Source organism: Neodiprion lecontei, chromosome 2 (assembly GCF_021901455.1).
Source record: "Neodiprion lecontei isolate iyNeoLeco1 chromosome 2, iyNeoLeco1.1, whole genome shotgun sequence".
Classification (NCBI taxonomy): domain Eukaryota; kingdom Metazoa; phylum Arthropoda; class Insecta; order Hymenoptera; family Diprionidae; genus Neodiprion; species Neodiprion lecontei.
This window is the reverse complement of record NC_060261.1, coordinates 16,496,852-16,517,800: the sequence shown is the minus strand read 5'-3', so window position 1 is coordinate 16,517,800 and position 20,949 is coordinate 16,496,852. Positions and strand designations below refer to the sequence as shown.

General features: G+C 38.6%; 1 protein-coding gene across 3 annotated transcripts; it reads right to left on the bottom strand.

Moving 5' to 3' along the window:
* Positions 1-231: 231 nt before the first annotated feature.
* LOC107223001 (probable cytochrome P450 6a14) lies at positions 232-8,070 on the bottom strand. Of its 3 annotated transcripts, none has more exons than XM_046731058.1 (7): positions 7,586-8,070; positions 6,964-7,333; positions 6,545-6,882; positions 5,023-5,283; positions 4,701-4,952; positions 2,334-2,545; positions 232-1,659 (listed from the first exon to the last, which is right to left on the bottom strand). In XM_046731058.1, the coding sequence occupies exons 1-6, from the start codon at positions 7,764-7,766 to the stop codon at positions 2,376-2,378; spliced, it is 1,572 nt and encodes a 523-aa protein (XP_046587014.1). In that variant the 5' UTR covers positions 7,767-8,070; the 3' UTR covers positions 232-1,659; positions 2,334-2,375. The 3 variants fall into 3 exon arrangements, with proteins under 3 accessions (XP_046587014.1, XP_046587015.1, XP_015518049.2); XM_046731059.1 differs by having other exon boundaries at positions 232-1,475; XM_015662563.2 differs by having other exon boundaries at positions 232-2,545.
* Positions 8,071-20,949: the final 12,879 nt, after the last annotated feature.

Genomic DNA, 20,949 nt, shown 5'->3' with positions numbered 1-20,949 from the left:
CACACCCTGGCTTTCCATACGAAAAGACCCAGTCGAAAATATCTCGAGAACGTTATTCGTCATGAATTAAACAAGGCTGCGTGCTTTAAAAATCAATCAAATTGAAGTATAGTTTTCGTTACAAGAAAAAAAAACCCCTATTTTACGTTCACGAGACAAATTTTAATGCCGAATTGACTTAGTATTTTTTGTTTTTTCTAGCTTGTCAATAACTGGCTCGCTCAAACATTAATGCATAAATAGATTGGTTGTTTTATATTTTTTCTATTGTTTACACCGGTTTTTTTTGTTTATAATCTCTCGTAATTACTGTATAAAATTTTTGCTTCAGCGAAACACTCCTTGGTTCGCTATAAGCCTGGATTTAAGGCTGCGGAGGAAGAAAGCTGACATCTTGAATCAACCTCATTGTGAGCATTTCAACTTCGTTAGCTCACTTGAAGCCAACGTTAACATGTTGCATATGTTCACATACGATGGCAGTCCATACAAAACCGACCAACCCGTGAGCCCGACCATTTTAGACTTTGCCGAAATTTTTTTATTCTATTGTACCTATTGAAAGCAGTCTTTCGGAATTTTTTTAGACTTTTGACTCAATGCTTCCAGAGACAATAAATTTTTCAAAATTTTACAAAAGCTCGATTTTTGATTTTTTTTTAATACTCGTAGCTTTTTAAAACACAGATATCGATTTAAAATGCTGTGTCTTTTTTTTTCGTTTTGAGTTGTAGTTCCATAAAGAAAATAAGAAAAAAAAAAAAGATATTCATTCTCAGGTCTTCTTTAGTTTTAAACCTAGGTTTTTTTGTTTCAACATTTGTATTATTTTGGCTTTTTGGAAAAACTTCACCATTTTTCAAGAAATATTTTTACAAGTACGGAAAAATTGGAAGCTTGTGATATTCATAACTTGTATTTTATTTCTATTCTTTACAGCGCGTGGAGCCATTGTTTTCAAAAAAATAAAACGGATCCAAGTTTTGAAAAAAAGTATTTTGGGTTTAAAACCGAAGAAAACATATGAAAATGAATTTCGATTTTTTTTTTCGTATTTTCTTTAAGGAACTGCAACTGGAAACGAAAAAAGACATAGCATTTCATATTGATATCTGTTTTTGAAAAAGCTATGAGTATTGAAAAAAAAAATTTGTGCGAACTTTTGTGAAATTTTGAAAAATTTATTGTGTTTGGACGGGTTGTGACAAAAATCTCAAGAAATTTTGAAAGAATGCTTTCAGTAGGTACAAGGAAATACAAAAAAAAAACACCAAAATACGAAATGGGCGGGTCAAGGGTCAGTCGGTTTCATATGGACTGCCCCATATACATACGTATGAAGGCGTTACACATACTGTCACGTTCTGGAGTCAATCTGTCATCCGGGAATTAGCTTTTGCACCTCTGCAGCCCCTTTTTATACCTTATTTCATGCCTCCTGTCACCCTCTCATTCTTCTCATCGATCTCCTGACGCTGGTGGTGATTCACGAGCTTATAATATAAGAGGGTAACGGCACAGCCAGGCAGTAAATACATGTATAGGGGGCATTCCACTCGGAATAATCGAATTTTGAAGCTGATACGTAGCACTTCCAGAACGATTCTATTTTGTTTTTGTTAATTTTTTTTTTTATATGGACAGCCACAAGTTATGAATCTGCAATCAGTTTTCAAACTTTGTCCTTTTGCCAAATCCTCAAAAAATTGAATTTTTCATTCCAGTAGTTCAAAGATGAGTCTAACGATGGGATCAATTTTGGTATATTTTTGGGGGAAGTTTGAACATTGTTGAGGATTTTGAAAGGATGTTCAGAATCTTTTTTCCTCGTTTCGATCACTTTAAGGTTGGTCTCATGATAGTGTGATTCTTTTTCTCATTTTTCTAAATCAATTTGGAATTTTTACAATGTTTTAAACTTTGAGATTTCAAAGATTATAGAAATTTTGAGAACTTTCAAAGATAGAATATACAAGAAATGGTTCCTTCATGGGGCCAACTTAAAAGAGATGAACAATAAAATTGTGACTTGTTTTGAAATTTTTGAAACGCTGGCGATTTAAATCAGTTCTCGAAATTACAAGAACAATGAAATAATCATAGGGTTGTTCTTAAAGTTGTTGCAATGAAAAATGCAATTTGTAGGGATTTTTTTTCAAAATTAGGGAAAAAGTTGAATTTAGTATCAAAAAGTTCAAATATTCATAACAAGAGACTTTGGCTGGAATTCAAAAAAAAATTTCAGTCAAATCAAAAGTGGTGAAGTGAAAAGCCTAGCGATTTGTCATGGAATGCCCTATAAGCATGATAGTCTTGCTATTTGCCAAACTCACGACGGCTGAGGCACGAGTGAAGGTGTCCGAGTTTCAGACTGATTATGAACTTCGCATTTCGACACGGAGCTTTACTCCGTTTACTGGAACCTGGACAAAGCTGGCGTTGTCCATCACCAGAGGTATCTGAAGACCTGGTCCAGGAGTGAAGCGGTACTTGGACAGTAAGCTGACAAGGCCAACTTTTGTTTGGAGCAGTCCGAATCTCATGCCTGGAGTTTCAAAAGAGATTAATTCTCTATCAAATATAACCTTACCGAAAAAATCCCAAATTCATCTCAAATTTGGGGGGAAACTCGTGCCCCCCCCGCCCCCTCCAACTTAAGGGCCAGGATTGCAATTTGAATTAATTATTTTTAGCTGGACGGTTTGATGCAAGTGTGTATAATTTTTTGTCCGACGAGATCTCGATAATGAATTAACGGATTTTGATCATTTTAGTCTGAATTGATGCAGTTCTTCTCATCTCAGAATTGATCAAATTTAGGATTTAATCGGTCCAGCAGTTTTCTAATCACACGAAATATTGGAGTACAATAAAAAGTCAATAAGTAAGTATTTTGGCTGGACCATAAAGGCTGAAGACTTCAGGTTTCGATGGGTTTTGAGCTCTTAAACCATCGGCAAATTTTTCTCCACTGTTTTTCAACTTTTTTAATCAGTATAACTTGAAAAGTACAAATCGAATCATAAATGTAAACAGTTCTGAACTAAGAGGCGCGTCGATTGAGACCGAAGTCATCAAAACCTGTCGATTCACTCTCGAGATACATATTTTTTATCTGATTTCTCATTTTGTTTACGGAACAACTCAAAAACTTATACTGAACTGACCAAATCCAAAATCTGATAAGTTCTAAGTGGAGGAAAGCTCTTTCGATTCAGACTGCCAAAATCTTCCAAACACTGTAGGAGGTGATTCCTTACAGTTTAAAGCGTCGAGCTTTAATAAAACTTTAATCTTTAGTTTTATAGATTTGCTCCCCTATTCTTTTGTATCGAAAAACTTTCGAAGGAAAATGAGAAATTAACGAGAAGGTAGAAATTTAATCGATGATATCTCAAGTACGGATCACAGGATTTTTGTAATTTTAGTCTGAATTGACGCGACTCTTTGCAATTTAGAGTAAACTATATTTCGGATTCGATCAGTCCGGTAGTTTTCCAGTTATTCAAACAATGCAGTTAAACGGCAAAGAATTCAATTTAAAGACGTTCTCTGAGCTCAAAATGCATTCAATATTTGTAGACTAGCATATTGACCCTTTGAAGCATATATTTTTTGTTGCAGTCAAATTTCTTGAAACTGGGTGAATAAGGGTTCTAGATTTAAAAAATGTGGTCAGATCTGAGAAACTTTCAAAATTTAAAATGGAGGATCTAATATGGTGGACTGAAAATGTGGAAGTAATCGAATAGCTTGAAAATGCACACTCAGGGGTTTTTTAGAACATCAAATGCGATTCCGTTATCAAAATTACGACATCAAAGATGGCGGATCCAATAGGGCAGACTGAAAATATGAAAATTGATCTGATTTTCTTGAAACTTGTTTCTTGGGGGTTTTTGGAAACACTGATAGAGAATCTGAATTCAAAATGATAAAATTCTATATAGCGGATTCATTTTGGTGGTCAAAATGTAAAAAAAAAAGAATCAGACTTGCTCGAAATTTGCTACTTGGGAGTTTTTGGGTCGTTGTTAATGAATCTAAAATCGTAATAGTGACATTCTTTATCCTTTATCAATGCGAAAAATGACCGCGTTTCCGCCAGGAGACTTCGGGGCCACTCAGCTTGACTTTTTTTATATTTGCAGTCCCCCATATTGGATCCATCATTTTGAGTTTCACCATTGTAATGTCTGATACGTGTTCGGCGACCTCAAAAACCCACGAGTAACAAATTTGAAGCGAATAGGAATAATTTTTATATTTTCAGTTCGCCATATTGGGTCCCCCATCTTGAATTTTGAAATTTTGACGAAGGTTCGTTCTTAATCACCCCAAAAATCCGAGATGACCAAGTGTCATTTTTCTAGTCCCCATAACGTTTCCACAATTATATTTATTCTCTAAAAACTAGCATTTCCAGTACTATGTTTATTTACAGCGCTCACCATATTTGCGGAATCATTATAGTCCCTATTAAAACATTAACATTGACATCTTAAATATCCAATTACGCAAGAAGGAAAAGAAAAAAAAAAGTAAAATGGCAGCGATATCTCAAAAATTTTGAACAACTTGAATAAACAATTCAAAAAGGTGTCTCATACATGAGACGCTGTGCCGCATAGGGCTAAGGTGAGTTAGACAGACCACCATTGTTTTTCGAAGAGGTAATCACGAAAAGACAGCATCCTTACCGATGCAGCTCCTCGGCCCGTCCCCAAACGGCAAGTAGGCGTACTGATGCCTGCGGGCGATGTTCGCCGCGTCGAAGCGTTCCGGGTCGAAGTTCTCCGGTTCCGGATAAAGTTCGGGATCCCAATGGAGTCCGAGAACCGGAATGATAATTGGGGTCTTCTTCTCGACGCGGAGGCCAGTTCCCAGAAACTCAAAGTCTGCATTGCACAGTCGGTTCAGAATGGGAACGACCGGATACTTCCTCAGAGTCTCTGTGAATCGTCGATTTCGTTAGTATCCATACGAAGGATCGTGCCGGACTTTGGAATCCGTCAAACCGACCAGAGACGACTTTGTGAAGATAGTCCATCGCACTGATGCTCTCGTATGACAGTTCCCCGAATTCTTTCGAAACTCTGTTCACCTCTTCCGCCACTTTGTCCTGCAACACCTGGTGCAACGCCAACTCGTAGAGGCAGAAGGTCACCGTCGATGACGACGTGTCGAAGCCACCGATCCAGAAGACAAAGGCCTGTGCCGCTCCCTCTAGCATCGTGATTTTCCGATTCTCGACATCTTCTTCAGGGTAAGAAGCCTTAGACGCTGCAAAGGCAGAAAGATGTTGCCGAAGTCACAGCATCAGAATTGTCAAAGTTTTGCGGTACAAGTGACCATAATGGGTATTAAGTTAATGATACTGATGCGTATGCTAGAAATACTCAAATTTCACAGCAAGTCGTGTGAATATTGCAATGATATCAAGCAATGCTTACAATAGTATAAACATGATTCTGATGACAATTAACAACACAAGGCGACAGAATTGCTCGTATCGCAATACTTTCGTGTCTCAATCACACGATACATAAAAATTAGATTTTTGAAATTTTTTCGAGATTAAAGAAAAAAAAAAATGGCAATTTTTAGATAGGTTTAAATAACTATAAAAAACTAACGGTTGTAGGAAAAAATCTGAACAAATTAAGAAGTGCTTTTTTGCGACCGGAGAACGGAATAAAAATCCTAAACGAATTAAAAATGGTGAGGGAAAATCATCAGTCGAGTTCACATGGAATGCCCCATGCATAGAAGAGAATCTGGCTAAGTCCCCGAATTTTTCCGATAACTTTACCACGCCCTACCAAGTACTTGCATTTTCATATGGAAAAATGCATGCATTTGAAATTATTTTAAAGCAAACTGTTGATTACTTCAAAACTATATTTCATAAAAAAATGTCCTGTGGCCATTCTGTATGAACTTTAATGCTCTACAAAAAAGATCTGTTGTAAAATTTTCTTAAATCTAATATTTATCACGTTATTAGCGAAAAAATGAAGACCGTTCTTTGCTGATAATGTGATGAATATTGGATTTACGAAAATTTTACAAAAGATTTTTTTTTGTAGAGCATTAAATTTCCTATGATATTTTTTTTTGATACACAGTTTTAAAGCAATGAACAGTTATCTTAAAAAATGTCAAATAGATGCATTTTCTTATGTAAAAAATCGACTGCTTGGTGGAGCGTGTTAGTTATGGGAAAAAACCGGAGATTTAGTCAGATTTTTTTCTACATGTACATGTCGATTACTTTTATGGGGTAAGCGCAAAAAAATTCCGACATGACCAAAATAAGACCCACCCTAACACGATACTCATCAGTTTCGTTGAGATTTTTATCCGAATCTTTTGCAATTCTCATTTTAACACTTTGGAATGACATACTATTTAAGATTGTAACCATTCGAACTAATGACATTCGACTTAACGGTCAGTCTCAATTTTGACAGTTCACAATTCAGACCCGCACCTACCACTTTAACCATTCATATTCAAAAGTGGAAATGAAATATTCAGCCACCTGCCAAGGGAGGTGAAGTCTCATCATTGTCATTGGCGATGTAGTCTTTGTTCATGAGCTGGATAACAACGTCCAGAAAGTCATTCCTGACAACTTTATTGTCTCGTCTGTACTTCACTGCCTGTTCGAAAACATCGATGAAGAATTTCGGGGCCTCCTTCCCAAAGACTGAAATTTTCAACAGGTGCAAAACGTATGGACAGATGATCGCGAGCACGTTAACTAGTATTCGTCGCTCGAAGACCTTGCGACCCATCGTCCGGAATTCTGCCTCTTTATTCTCAAGGCTGTTGCATTTTATGTCGAAAGCGACCGAGGCGATCACATCGGTGGAGAACCTTGAATGAACAATGAACAATACAATATTTCCAATGTAACGAACTTTTGTAATCGGTTGATTCGTGAATCAGTCAGCCAACCTTGCCATGAGTTCTTTGACCTCGATGAGCTCTGAGTTCTCGGCGTCTTTTGCAACGCGCTGAGTCAGGGTTTCGGAGATTTCCTTGATGGTGAAGAACATCTGTTTCATTTTGCTCGCGGTAAAAACGGGGGACAACTTGTTCCTCAAGAATCTCCACTTGCTGCCGGCAATCGAGAAGAGGTGACCCGATAACGGATCGGACTCTTCATTGCAGTATATACCACGGTCGTGGAAATGCGCGAATTCTTTTGTGAGGACCACGCGGATCAAGTCCGGATCCGCAACAACAAGAACCGGCTGATGGAACATGAAGATGCCAAAAATTCGGCTATTCTTCAAGTCCAAGTAAGAGTCGCGGATCACTTCACCTGGAATACCCATCAGATCGGTTAAAGACAGTTCTTCTGTAGGTAAAATCTTCCACAAGGAATACTAATCATTTTTAAAAATTTATCTCGGCATATCGGGTACGAGATACTCTTCAATTATCTACCCTATGCTACTGATCTTATTGTTGATTTTTTGATCCGGTAAGACGAAAAACAACTTTGAACACTTTAAATATATTCTGTTTCTAATGTAACACATGATCGTTTCATGGATGATACTGGTTATCCTACCAAATGAGCGTTTTCCGGCAAAGACCGGTCCCATGTTGCCAATAGGCACAGCCGGTTTGACGTAATCAACGTTTTTCCAACTCCAGTAGTTGAAGGTCACATACTTTAAGTAGACGCACGCAGCTAAAGTGATTGCAATCACAGCAGCAGCGAACTCCAGAACAAAATTGGCAAGCCCCATAATTTTACCGTTGAAATAGAAAGTATCACGTCAGTTTTACTATGTTTTAAATCACTTTTCATTCGTGAAAAAAAAAAAAATTCTTCCAACTAATACTATGTGTTTCAAATTAGTCTTAATGATGATGTTGATATATTTTACATAGTTGTTTTAATCAGTATTTAATGCCACAACGATTAGGCGATGGAAAATTCAAACCTGCAGATTTACATTTAAGAATCAGTTGATACTTGGGATTTTAAATTAATTGACAAATTATAATAAAATCACTCTTCATAATGCAGAACATTGAATGCACAAAGTCCGCGAGCTAAACCAACTGAGCAGCTCGGTAGTCGGTGCAATCTCCTCCCACTTTGTTCCTAGGAAATTACTCGGTATGTAGGTTATAGTGGGAAGCGAATCAGTGCGCCTTCTCTCGCTCTTGACCAAGTCTTCGTTGCTGTGCCATTTGCAGGTTTGTATTTTACAGAAGATTTGATGGAAGAAAGAAAAACTCATCGAATATCATAGAAAGTGAACTTTTTTTCTTCCGTGGACACGTCAGTGAAACATAGAATTTACTTACGTTATATTTCAACTATCAATTAGGGTTATCAATGTAATTGGACTTGGATGTACTTTCGGTTGAAATTTTTCTAATGATTTCCATGATTATACTTGTTCGTGTCGTGTGTGATTCTGTGTAATAATGTCCTTTATAAGATTGGCATTTATCATTAAATAAATGAACTGTATTTTTTGTCGAATGCAATTAACTTTGCATTGGAATGACTAGTTGATAACAGCTTTTTTTACTATACTACTAACGTATGCAATTTGAAATGGTTTATTTTTGCCACTTGTAGCTTAGATTCAGATTTTATAGAATTGATGACGTAAGAGGACTGAACAGATTATCATATTGCCAATTCTGTATTGGATAGATGCAGTTTATTAATTTTTCTTTGTTGCATTAATTGCTGTTGATTACAGTACGACTATAGATGCGTGTTAGTGGCATTCGGACATTAAGGCATTGTCAGTAAAAACAAAATATTTTGCAGCAAACAAGTAAGAACAAGATATATCGGGCAGGCAAATTGTGGAAATTAAAGCTTTTGTTGCTTGTGCCAAGTAAAGTATTCGAGCATACACTTTTCATACAGCATCGTGTTTTTGTTTCGTGTGATTGAATAAATACTATCGCTGTAAATGCTATATGCTGTAGGGACATGTAAAATTTACATTTCTAGGTCATTATTTCACGTCAATAATGCGACAAATTATTCTCCGTGATCACTTTGTCGTTACAACATTCATAATTTAAATTCAATTCAGATTTTTCCCCCGATTTCACGACAGAGACTGCGTAAGCACAATGGTAAATTCGTGGGATTCATGCCATCATCTTCATTTAATAATGAAGAATAATAGCAAATATATGATAAAAAATCAGGTAACTTTAACCTTAAGGTAACTTGGCGGTGATAATAAATGTCAAAAAGTTAATTATATTTTCCATTATTTTAACTTTTCTTTACAATTCACAGAAATGTTTTAATTATTGATGGTCAGATTGCCAATTGGATAGCAACTTTTGTTTTATAAGTTAGAAGGAAAGCTGTGGAGTTATTTTAAGATTCATTGAGAAAATGTAGAACAAAGCTTTGCGAGGATTACAAATTTTCGAAGTAGTTGGAACAAATATCTATGAATTGACTGATTGTGAATACACACATACTAAATAGGCAAGAAAGTTGGTCCATGATACTCCGATCAGAATATAAAAATTTATGCCAAGCAAAAATTGTTAGAAATTTTCTGACGCATCCTTTATTTCAAATGGAATAGAATGTTTCAAATCTCTCATCATGCCGTTAAAGCTGTTTCAATTTCAGCGAGTCATTTTGTGATCGCATTTCCGGTCATGCTCACAATACCTTGAACCATAGTTGCGTGCACTACAACTACGTAAACAATTGTCCATACGTATAATTATTCCACCAGTCGCAGTCTCTGAAGCATGGCCATGCGAGTGGCATTAGGCTCAGGATGTTGTACGTAATTCTGCGAACCATCGATGACCCATCAGTATGCTATAAAGTAACAGAAAAAAGCTCAAATATTTGCTGTTTATGCTCCAAAAGACTCGAAATATTCGTTTACGCGTTTTTTCTGCTCTTCGGTCTCAGAGAACGGAAAGAAAAGACAATTATTCCCCAAAGATATCATTTCACTTCCTTAAAACTGATTACGATTCGATATTCAAAAATTTTTTTTGTTGTCAAATTCAAAAAAGAAAAGCGTTTCTTTTCTTGCTCACACAATGATGGTGTTAAAATGGGGTCTCAGGATAGGGAGCTAAGAAACCCGTTCACGGTCTTTGCAGGAAATTGACAATTTGGGGGGAAACTTGGTCTTTCCCTCCGAGATCCTTTGCCGTTTTATTCCCACCCTATGGATCCGGCGAGCGACAAAGGATATTCTTGAAAATGTTTTTAGATTATCTACGTGATATTGTGGAGGAAAAACAGGCGATATGAAATACCCGGGGCGGTGCAGGTTTGTCGCATCGTAATTCAGGTAATATATTGAGTCTGCGAACGCTTTTGATGTTGGCAGTGCCTCGGGCCTTCGAGTATTCTAAGAGAAGCACATCCCTTCTCTTCTTTTTGCGTTTTAAATGATTTCCGCCATCTTGATTCTCGTCTCAATTTCAAATACGTCTTCACCGCAATAAATATCGATCTACTACCCGTGGGAAACAAAGTAATAATTAAAACAACTACAGTTGGTAATACAAATTACCAAACTGAGAAAAAAAATTAATAGATGTAGAGCTAGTGGCTTTACGAATGAGTGGATACATTTTAGGAGGTATATAGGGAGGGTTCTGCTTCAATCTGTTTTACCGGCCAAGCAGGGGCTGCAGGACGCGCCTCGTCTGCAGTCGATGTGTTACGGACCGAAGTTAACCGAACTTAACCCAACCTAACCTATCTAAACAACAAGATGGTGGGGCAAGATGCCTGACAAGATGGTTACTGGTTTAACCTTACCTAACGCATGTAAACAACAAGATGGCGGGGCACGATAACGTGGTGCTGGTGCGACAAAATGGCGGGGGGAATATACCATTTCAAAATAATAGCGGGGTACTTCGAATACGTTATTCTGCACTAATGGACACGATGGCGACATTGCAATTAAGTAGGCTGGGAATGTTGACTACCCATAAATTTTCCCGTAAATTCTTTACCCCAGGTATATTTTCGTTCAGAGAAATACAAATATAAATCATGATAGCGATGAGTAGGGGAATACCGTTAGAATAACTGTGGTAAACATACTGTTTGAAAATAACGGTGAGATATTTTAAGTATGTAACAGTGAGATAGCACGCCGTATATGCGGGCGAAACGCTAGGCGAGTAGGACTTGGGTTGTGTGAGTTGGGAGGTGCGACGAAGTCACTTGGCGGTAAGACACCAACCCGTAGATTCTGACAAAATAGTAACTCCGGAATCGTGTGAGAATCTGGCCAAGTTTCAATGCTACGATTTTAATTATAGAAAGCCCCAAATCTCCCAAAGTCAGAGGCCTCTGTGCGACCATCTCTACGAAGATTGAAACTCTTTTCATTTTTATTTCATCATAACGATTGATCATCATCTTCTTTTAATAGTGTGGAGGGCAACACAGATCTGTTACAAATATAGAACGCGAATGTACAATCGTCAAAATTTATTGTGGGGAAAGGTGAGGTTGGTATACAAATCGCGAGCTTATTAAATAAGTTGTACTGTTCTCACAGTCTTCTTATCGTGAACTTCTGTATCCGTCGTGTGTGAAATTTATACAACTTTCATCGAATGTGATGGATCTCAACAAAATGAACTTCGTCAGCCGCCCGGAAACTCTACCAACCAAGAGGATGGCAGATCTGGAAGTTGGGGAGGAGTATAACGTGACAGGGATAAGACGCGTCAACACTAAATAAGGTTCGAGTATTCTGCTTGCACTTAACGAACAATTCGAAATATTCCTACTACCAAGAATCGTAAGTCTTATAGAACGCGATGTAGATCAATTCGCGGAATGAAATATCTTGGGGGTGAATATATTAAATTCGAATTTTTGTGCAACATATGCACATAGTTGGCAAACGAATATAGATATCCCCAGAGTAGTATGTTTCTCCTGGGAAATGTTAACTAATAGTCGGTGTCGCCAATGGATTGGAAATTAGTATCACCCCCACGCTTTCGATTGAAGTTCCTTTGCATTGGAGATAAAAGCGGGCGTGGTAGAAATCGGATAGTCAGTCTTCCATCCATATTCACATAAGAAAAATCGACACTACTTCAACTTGCAGTATGGACATAATCATAGACATTCGGAATTTTGTCGGCAAAACCAGTAATAAACGTGGAAAATCTCACATTGATCACTGGGAAAACTGAAAAAAATGGAGGAGGCGGGTTGGAACGATGATTATCACGGATACGTTTCAACGGGATACAATTGTGCTTTCGAAAATGTCCAGCGCCTGAAGAAGTGGTATGTAAAGGAGTGCATCGGGTCTCTCGCGAAATCGTTCTACATATTTATATTTGCATTTCAATTATACATAGTTTTATGTAACATTGACTATAAAATGTTATACTTTGATATATTCGTACAGATAAACCTAAGATATCTACAAAGGTATGTAATGTTGGAGACAGAATCTGTGAAAGAAATGAAATACTTATTATTTACACTTTATTGATTGTATAAGCAGTATTATTTCATTGCATTGTCATACTACACACCTCTCCAACTTCTCACCATAACTCTAAAGTTAAATTTTCAAAACATTTTTAAAAGTTTTCAAAAGTTATCAAAATTTTCATGCAAAATACTTGGGGCAAAACGACGCAACAATTATTTGATAAAGTGCGTACATTGCAAGACAGTCTTCTCTCCGTAACTCTTGATTTTTTCCAATGAACACTTTTCGCGTAATACAAATCGATGCGGCGACTATTTCAATATATCATAAAATTGAAACTAACATTCACTTTTAGATAGAAATCCTTGGCAATTAGGTTACACCTGCCTTGCGGGTCACTACATCACCCTTACAGTAAACCTTATACAAATATTTCATTAGTGGGCCCAATTTTTCTATTGAATGTATAAGGCTGCACACTGACTGCTAATGATACTGATTTCACTAGTGGTCTCAATTTTGATGTTGAATGGATAACGCTGCACACTAATGACATCACCATTCCGATCATTCACACACATCGTTAATTTTGCGATATTTCTTCGAGTGTTGGAAACGTTGTCGTCTCTTGAACTTATGGTGGTGGGAGATATTCAAAACAATACCGCTAATTAGGTTTTCAGAAAGTGCCGTTGGAACATTAAATAGCCCCTTTAACATTTTCAGAACATATCGGACTCCGTATAAGACCAGCGCACTCAATACGAACTCATTACTCGCTGTGAATGTTTTCAAATTGCAATAGTAAAGTCATCGCCGGTGAAGCATGCATGGATTTTGTCGACGCGATAAGCGACGCTTACAATTTGGTGCGCACCCTATCTCCGGGGAAAGACGGTGACAGAACCGCAGATCATTGGATCAACGTTGGACTGGCAAATATGCAATTTTTCCGTGACGTTTCGATGCATCCAAGGATAACCATGAGTGAGAAATACCGGATTCAACAAGCAGTCACGCTCCTGCGATCTTGGGTAGAGAAATTCCGGGGACACCTCATTACCGGAGGCGGCGTCAACACTCCTGCAGATGGTAATATTCGCGCTCAATGGGACAATGTAGACAGCGCTTTCGCCATCCGGCTCCGAACCGGTGTCATCAAAAACCTACAACACCTCGATTTGAGCGATTTTTTGCGGATGCTAAGCGTCTGGCTATCGTGCGATTGAGAGCAACCTTACAAACTGATAGGGGCATTAACGCGAATGGCATTTTATCATGCAAATTTGAAAACGTTAAGAACGGTGTAAAAATGGTTGAATCAAAACATTTTGCCGCGCGGAACGAGATTATCCTACCAAACACCGATCTTGACCAGTGGTTTAACGATAACATCACCAACCGTCTCACAATAAAGGTTGAGGAATTTGAACATCGTGATTCTAGTTGGGCCATGGTAGAGTTCATCAGCCTAGCGATCAACATCAACCGGTATGATCCACTGCGTGGGGGCTCATCGACATTTGCATCGTTTTTGAGGGAAATTCGACAAAGGCACGCTATGGTGAATATTGTCAACACTGATGAGCATTGCTTTTTGTGGGCAGTCAATTCGGCGCTGTACATTGGACCATCACTACAATCCCATCGCTGACCCATCAGCTATCGGCAATATAGCACACAACTACGGTACGAGAGGATGAGTTTTCTTACACCTTTCTCTGATATCCCCAAGTTTGAGATGCAAAATAACTTATCAATTAACGTTTGTGGGCTTGACTCGAGTGTAATAGTGCCGGTATATTTGAGTAAAAATTTTCATTTCGATAGACCGACGATTCACTTGCTTGCTATAGAAATCAGAATTAACTTAGGCGATGACAACGAACTCGACTGTCATACGATATTCCATTATGCTTGGATTCGAAATCTTTCACCTTTACTCAGCAGCCAACTATCGCATCATAGACCCGCAAAATTTTTATGTGACCGCTGTTTATGTGAGTCCGCATACCAAAGTCATATGCAAAATTGTTGAGTGGAACTAAATGTAAAGCAGATCAACCCGACAACGAGCATAAGATTGTGTTTGAAACTTATCGCTATAAGGATTCTGTGCCATGCACCGTCTATGCCGATCTTAAATGTATTCTCGAGCCTATGGTTAATGAAGCGCAAAAGCACGCCCCGCACAGCACAGCGTACTATGTTCACTGTGTTTTTGACGATTCTTTGTTCCGATTCCGCCTGAACCGCGGGCCTGACTGTATTCCGTGGTTCATCACTGTATCACGATCCTTAGCCATGATTGTGTTGCACAATTTGTCGGGTTATGACGTACATTTTTTAATACGCGATTTGGCAACATCCATAGAGGGATCGACTACTTTTCTCCCGATCAACAAGTAGAAGTATATCGCATTCACAAAGGAGTTCAAAGGCACAAAGGTGACATTGAGCTTCACCGATTGGTTCAGATAAACAAGTACTCGCAAGTCATGATAATGCTGAGGAATTCGAGCTTTTAACGCGCAAAGGTGTATTCCCCTAAGAATACATCAATAATTGAACGAAACTGGCTGAGAGGCAATTACCGGATGAAGATAAATTCCATTCAAATTTGAACGATTCCAACGTTTTCAATGAAGATGACGCGCATGCGAATAACGTATGGTGAAAATTCGGGCTAACTACGCTTGGTGAGGATTCAGATTCATATTTGAAAACTGATGTGCTGCTTTTGACTGATATTTTAAAAAACTTCCGACGTAATTGCTTTTCGACCTACAATCTCGATCCTCTGGATAAAGTATTGTTCGTTGAGAAAGGTATCAGAGGTAGTGTGGCACAGTTTTCCAACCGTTACGTCAGAGCTAATAATCCACACATGGGTGAAGATTTCGATCCAAGCATACAAACATCATACTTGATGTATTTTGATGTAAATAACCCGTATGGCGCGGCTATGAGTTAAAATCTACCATCCGGTGAATTGGAATGGGTGAATGATCTGGAATTAGATTTGCTCTCCATCCAGCATGATGCCTCAGTTGGATATATTTTGGAAGTGGATCTGGAGTATCCAGTTGAGCTCCACCATACGCATCGAGATCTTCCATTTTATCCGCAATAGTTCGTTCCCCGAAACAGCACGCAATCCAAATTAAGTACCAACCGTTCTATCTCGCGAAAAGTGTATTATTCATTACCGAAACTTGAGACAATGTCTGAGTCTTGGCATGAAATTGCTTTAAGTTTGCCAAGTTACGAAATTTAACCAATCACCGTGGTTGAAAAAGTATATTGATATAAAAACGGATATGAAAAAGAAATCACGCAACGAATTCGAGAGAAATTTTATCATGTTAATGAACAACGTGTTGTTTGGGAAAACGATGGGAAAACGTGCGAAAGTACAAGCATGATAAGTTGGTTACAGAATGGGAGGGTCGATGGGGTGCGGGATCGAGGACTGCACAGCCAAATTTTCGTAGCTGCACCATATTCGACAAGGACATGGTTATAATTGAACTGACTCGACTGCACAGTAAATTCAACAAGCCGATATATGTAGGTTTTTCGATTCTGGACTTGGTAAAGACTCGGATATACGACTTTCACTATAACTACATACAGACGACTTTTGGGAGCAGGGCTAAACTCATGTACACGGACACGGACAGTCTCATGTATCATTTCACCGTGCCAAATATTTATGATGTCGTCAAACGGGATATTTCGAAGTTCGATACCTCTAATTTACCCGCAGACAACATCTATGGTATCCCATTGGTGAACAAAAAAGTGTTGGGTCTTATGAAGCATGAAAACATGGGGAGATCATGACGACGTTGTTAGGATTACGAGTCAAACTCTACGTCTTTAAAACCCAAGCTAAAGATCATGACGATCATGAGAACAAATCTAAAAGTGCTAAGAAGAAAGCGAATGGCATCAAAGGCTCGACACTTCGGAAGATCAAGTTTGACGATAAGCGGTGTCTTTTTGACCGGACGGATCTGCAAATGCGGTAATATCTGATCTGCAGCAAAAAGCACGAGGTGAGCACTATTAGACGAGAAAATTTGGCATTCAGGAGTAACGACGATAAATGGATAATTTTTGTGTAATTTTGGATAAGTTTGCTAGTTGGGGGTTTGGTATTTTTCACCTCGTTTACGGTGAATATTTCCATTGTCCAATTCGGTGTATAGCCGTTTTCGAATGCATTTTTATATTTCCTGATCCGAACACGATGGCCAACTTTAAACTTTCGTTTTCGATTATCCCGTTTGACTTGTCGCAGCTTGTAAACACGTTGATGGTGGTAACATTGAACGGTTTCATATGAATCGTGTGATGTTTGGAGTTGTTGTAGGATTTGATCAAATCATGCACAATATTAATCCACTTGTCAGAACGCCGGAGAGTAAATTGCTTCCACATTTTATTTTTCAAAGTTCTATTATAACGCTCGCACATTGAAGCCTTTAAATTACTGTATATCGAACACATGTTGATATTGTATAGTTTCATGAGAGCTTTGAATTCACTATCATAAAATTCTTTACCCTGTTTAACATGCAGATGCCTGGGTACGCGATCTTGTTTCAGTATGGATTTCATGGCGGTAATCACATCTCTTCCACTCTTGGACTTTATGGGCACCACCCAAGCGTAATTGTTAAATATATCGGTGACTGTAAGCAGGTATTTGTATCCCTTATTGTGTGAGCTGTATGCGGTCATATTCACCAGACCGGCCTGCCAAGTCTAATCCAGTCCACGTACATCTACAAGCCGCCGCGGATAATTGCGTCGAGCAGATCTGTGAAATTCATTGGTTATCGCCTCTTTCATGCTTCAATACATGCATTAGCTTCTCGGTTTGCAATCGACCCTGCTGTTCTGAATCTTTTCGGACTTTTCTCTGCCGGTTCAATTTTCGCTCCTCCACCCGCGTGGCTAGTTAGTGATTGGATACTTCCAGTGCTAACAGTCGAACGTCAAGATTCCGAACGCGCTCGAACATATCATTTATAAGCTTGCTATTCTTCTCGCCATGCATGCGCAGTTGATTGATATCATTTGAGAAAGCAGAAAAATTTAATTAAAAAGTTATCGTAAGATCTTTAACGGTACTTTGTAAAACACTGTGCAGACCTTTTACGGGAACAGCTTCGTTTGCCTGCCGCGGATCAGCAACGTTACACAATCGTTTATTGTCTATGTTATATTGATCGACTGTAGTAATTTTGAATCGGATGCCTGGAGGTCCGCGCACAAATTTTTTACCCCCATTATTACCCCAATGCTCATCACTGAACGGCTAATCTGTGATTGATAAGTTTCTTGTTGATCTATCGCTAATAAACGATTCCAAATGATTACAACTATTTCGTTGGAATTACTGGTATTTCCAGCCGCCTGTGATGCTATAAGCAGTCGGAGACGGTCTACGATTTCATTTGGATTATCCCAGTAGACGTAATCGACTTCTTGTCCATCCTTTTGTGCAATCTTATAGTTGGGTAAGCTTTTATCAGATTTTCGCGGTAAGCCGACATATTGCGCAATGAAATTTTTATACTTTGCACTTTTTGCATCAGCGCGAACACTTCTATCGGCCTCGTATGGTTCCGGTATGCATTTGTTATTGTTACAATTTTTGCATAATTATATTTGTCTGCCTCATTCACAAGGGTGGTATCGAGTGATTTTATGAAGAATAATTCGAGTAATCCGGGTTTTCGCGAATAAGTTTTATCTCCCACATATATCTGATTATCAACGTAATGAATTTACGAATCATCAATCATCATGCGCCTTGTCAACTTTCGAATACCATATGTGTTGTCTAGATCATTCTGTTTTTTTTTTCACACAGCATTTTCAAATAGTGCGCCACAGACTTATCTATTTTCTTCATTTGTATACTTATAATGGGAACATTATCTCCTGTAAATGTTTTATGAGATGCATCCATGAAATCTTCGTCATCCATATCTTCATCATCAATATCAGAATCATCGTCCTCGTCACGTTTTCCTTCTTTCATAGTAATATATGGCTGTTCTGTTTTGATTGCTTGTTTAATCTGCCGCTTCGAAGAATCAACCAATTCTTGCAGCGGCGTTACTTGATGCTTAAACATTTCCCACATAACCTGCTCCGTGATGTCTTTGACTTAATCATTTTATGTTTTCGGCGTATCGCATCGCTAGCTTTCGATATTTCATTCGACATTTCGCTATGGTTACCTATATTAGTGCTCTCCATGTTAGCGTCTTGATTGTTGCAATGGAAATGTGCAAATTTACCTTAATTTATGCTTATAAAGCAGTCAAAATGTTTCCTGTATCTTCCCCCATCGATTTCGCTGTCTTTATCAATGACGACAAAACCATATTTACCATCATTCCAGCATTCTGAGCATAAGTCTTTAAATTGCTGATAGGTCATGTCGGTCTTGACGTAATCATTGTAAATATGTTTCAGATTCATTACATCCTGGTGAAATAATACCAATAACTTCGCATTGTCATGCACGAGGTGTTTTGGAATACGCGCATACGTCTGGCTGAGATAAAAGCTATTGGCATCCCGATGCATACGCATGCTGCAGTATCCTCTGATATTATGTTGCTTCTCACACGCGACATCATCGAAAATCATGATGAAATTGGGATGCGTATCTGCAGGTTTTACAACCTCGTCATTTTCACCGAATGGATAATAACCCACACCCTTTACCGGTTGTAGTAACTTTTGCAAAAATTCGTACTTTGGCTGTCTCGCCGATTTTGAGTAGACGTAAACATTTTCGAATCTCAATCCATTACTATGGGTGATAAGCGAGAGGAGGGCGTTAGTCTTATCACAATTCGATGGACCACAGAAAACTGCCCTCATGATATTTGGTAGTAATTTTCTGTGGCGTTTGGTTCTTTTTTTAGCATGTTGAACCATTTTTGTCGGAATTCGTAACAAGTAATTTATTCGTGTGATCTTGAAATTTCATGATGCTCGTTTAACACGACAGCTAGGACTAAGATGTTTACGTATTAATTAATTCCTTTTATAGAAATGTAGTTAGTTGTCGTTTGACCATGGCGATATGCACACGCATGAAAGGTGGTAAAGTCCTGTTGAATAAAATTATCAATCATCTTTCTGTTGAATTACACGTGAGGGGGTATTAGTACTGCGAACTCGGTATGAAATTGCCAAAGAGGTTACCTCGTGGTGATCCTGGTATCAATCCGTTGGACGCTGCATGTAAAGAACACGATATTGCGTACCCAAAGATTCGGAATAACATTGCTGTGTGATATCAAGCTGAAAAAGTGCCCGCCGAGAAGACGTGGAGTCGTATCTTGGGTAAAGACGCTAGTATGGGTGAAAAACCCGTGGCCTGGGGAGTCACTGACGCAATGAAAGCTAAATCTAAACTCGGTATGTGTTTAAGGGGGAAGCGATCGGGACTTGGCTCCAAAAGTGTCAATGGAAAAGTGCAAACAGACGCTAAGCGTCGTTTAACGAGTTTGAAGATTAAATGGAGGAAAAGGGTAATTAACTTCGAATCCGTTAATAAAACTGCGAAGAAAACAATGCAGCCTGGTCATAAAGCTGTTGTGACAGTGCTGTCGGGCGTACGTTCAACGGCGAAGCTCGCTCGAAAGAAAATAATACTTTGCGATTAGTTGTGTCTCAAATTCCTCAGCGAACGCTGAGGCCTAAATAGGAGGAATAGGCCATAAAACGCGTGACGATGCTTGGCCTAAAGCATTAGTCATGGCTGATTTGTTTACGTCAATGTTGTCGCGCACATCAACCGTGCTGGATGCGCAATATTTCCCCCCAATTGAGTTGTCATAAACGAAAAACTATGTTCTTGGACTCGTTGAACAGCTAACATTCAATTTAATGCTCAATACTGAAGCGGGCTGCAATAAATTTCACATAATGCGGTCAAATGCTGTTTGGGAAGTCGTTACAATACCTACGGGAAGCTATGAAATTGAAGATATTGAAAGTTTTCTATGTAAGGCGCTGTCCAAAGACATTACCCTCAGTCTGCGAGCCAACAACAACGAGTTGAATAGTGAAGTTACATGAAATCAAACGATGGACTTTAGACGGAAGGATTTCAATGGATGATTATTGGGGTTTAAAGCAATACAGCTGACGATTAACATCACTCACGAATCTGCATCACCGGTGGCTTTACTGAAAGTCAACGCTCTGCGTGTCAAGTGCAATGTAACCACATGAGCATACATAAACGACTGTTTAGTTCACGCTATTCATGAATTTTTTCCAACTGTTCCATCAGGACATAAGATCATTGAAGTGCCAACCAACGCTATTTACCTTCAAATCGCTGTACAGCCAATACATCACTTACAGCTGAGAATAGTGGTTCACGACGATGAGTTAATTAATTTTCACGGGGGAACCGTAACCGTGCGATTATATGTGAAATCTC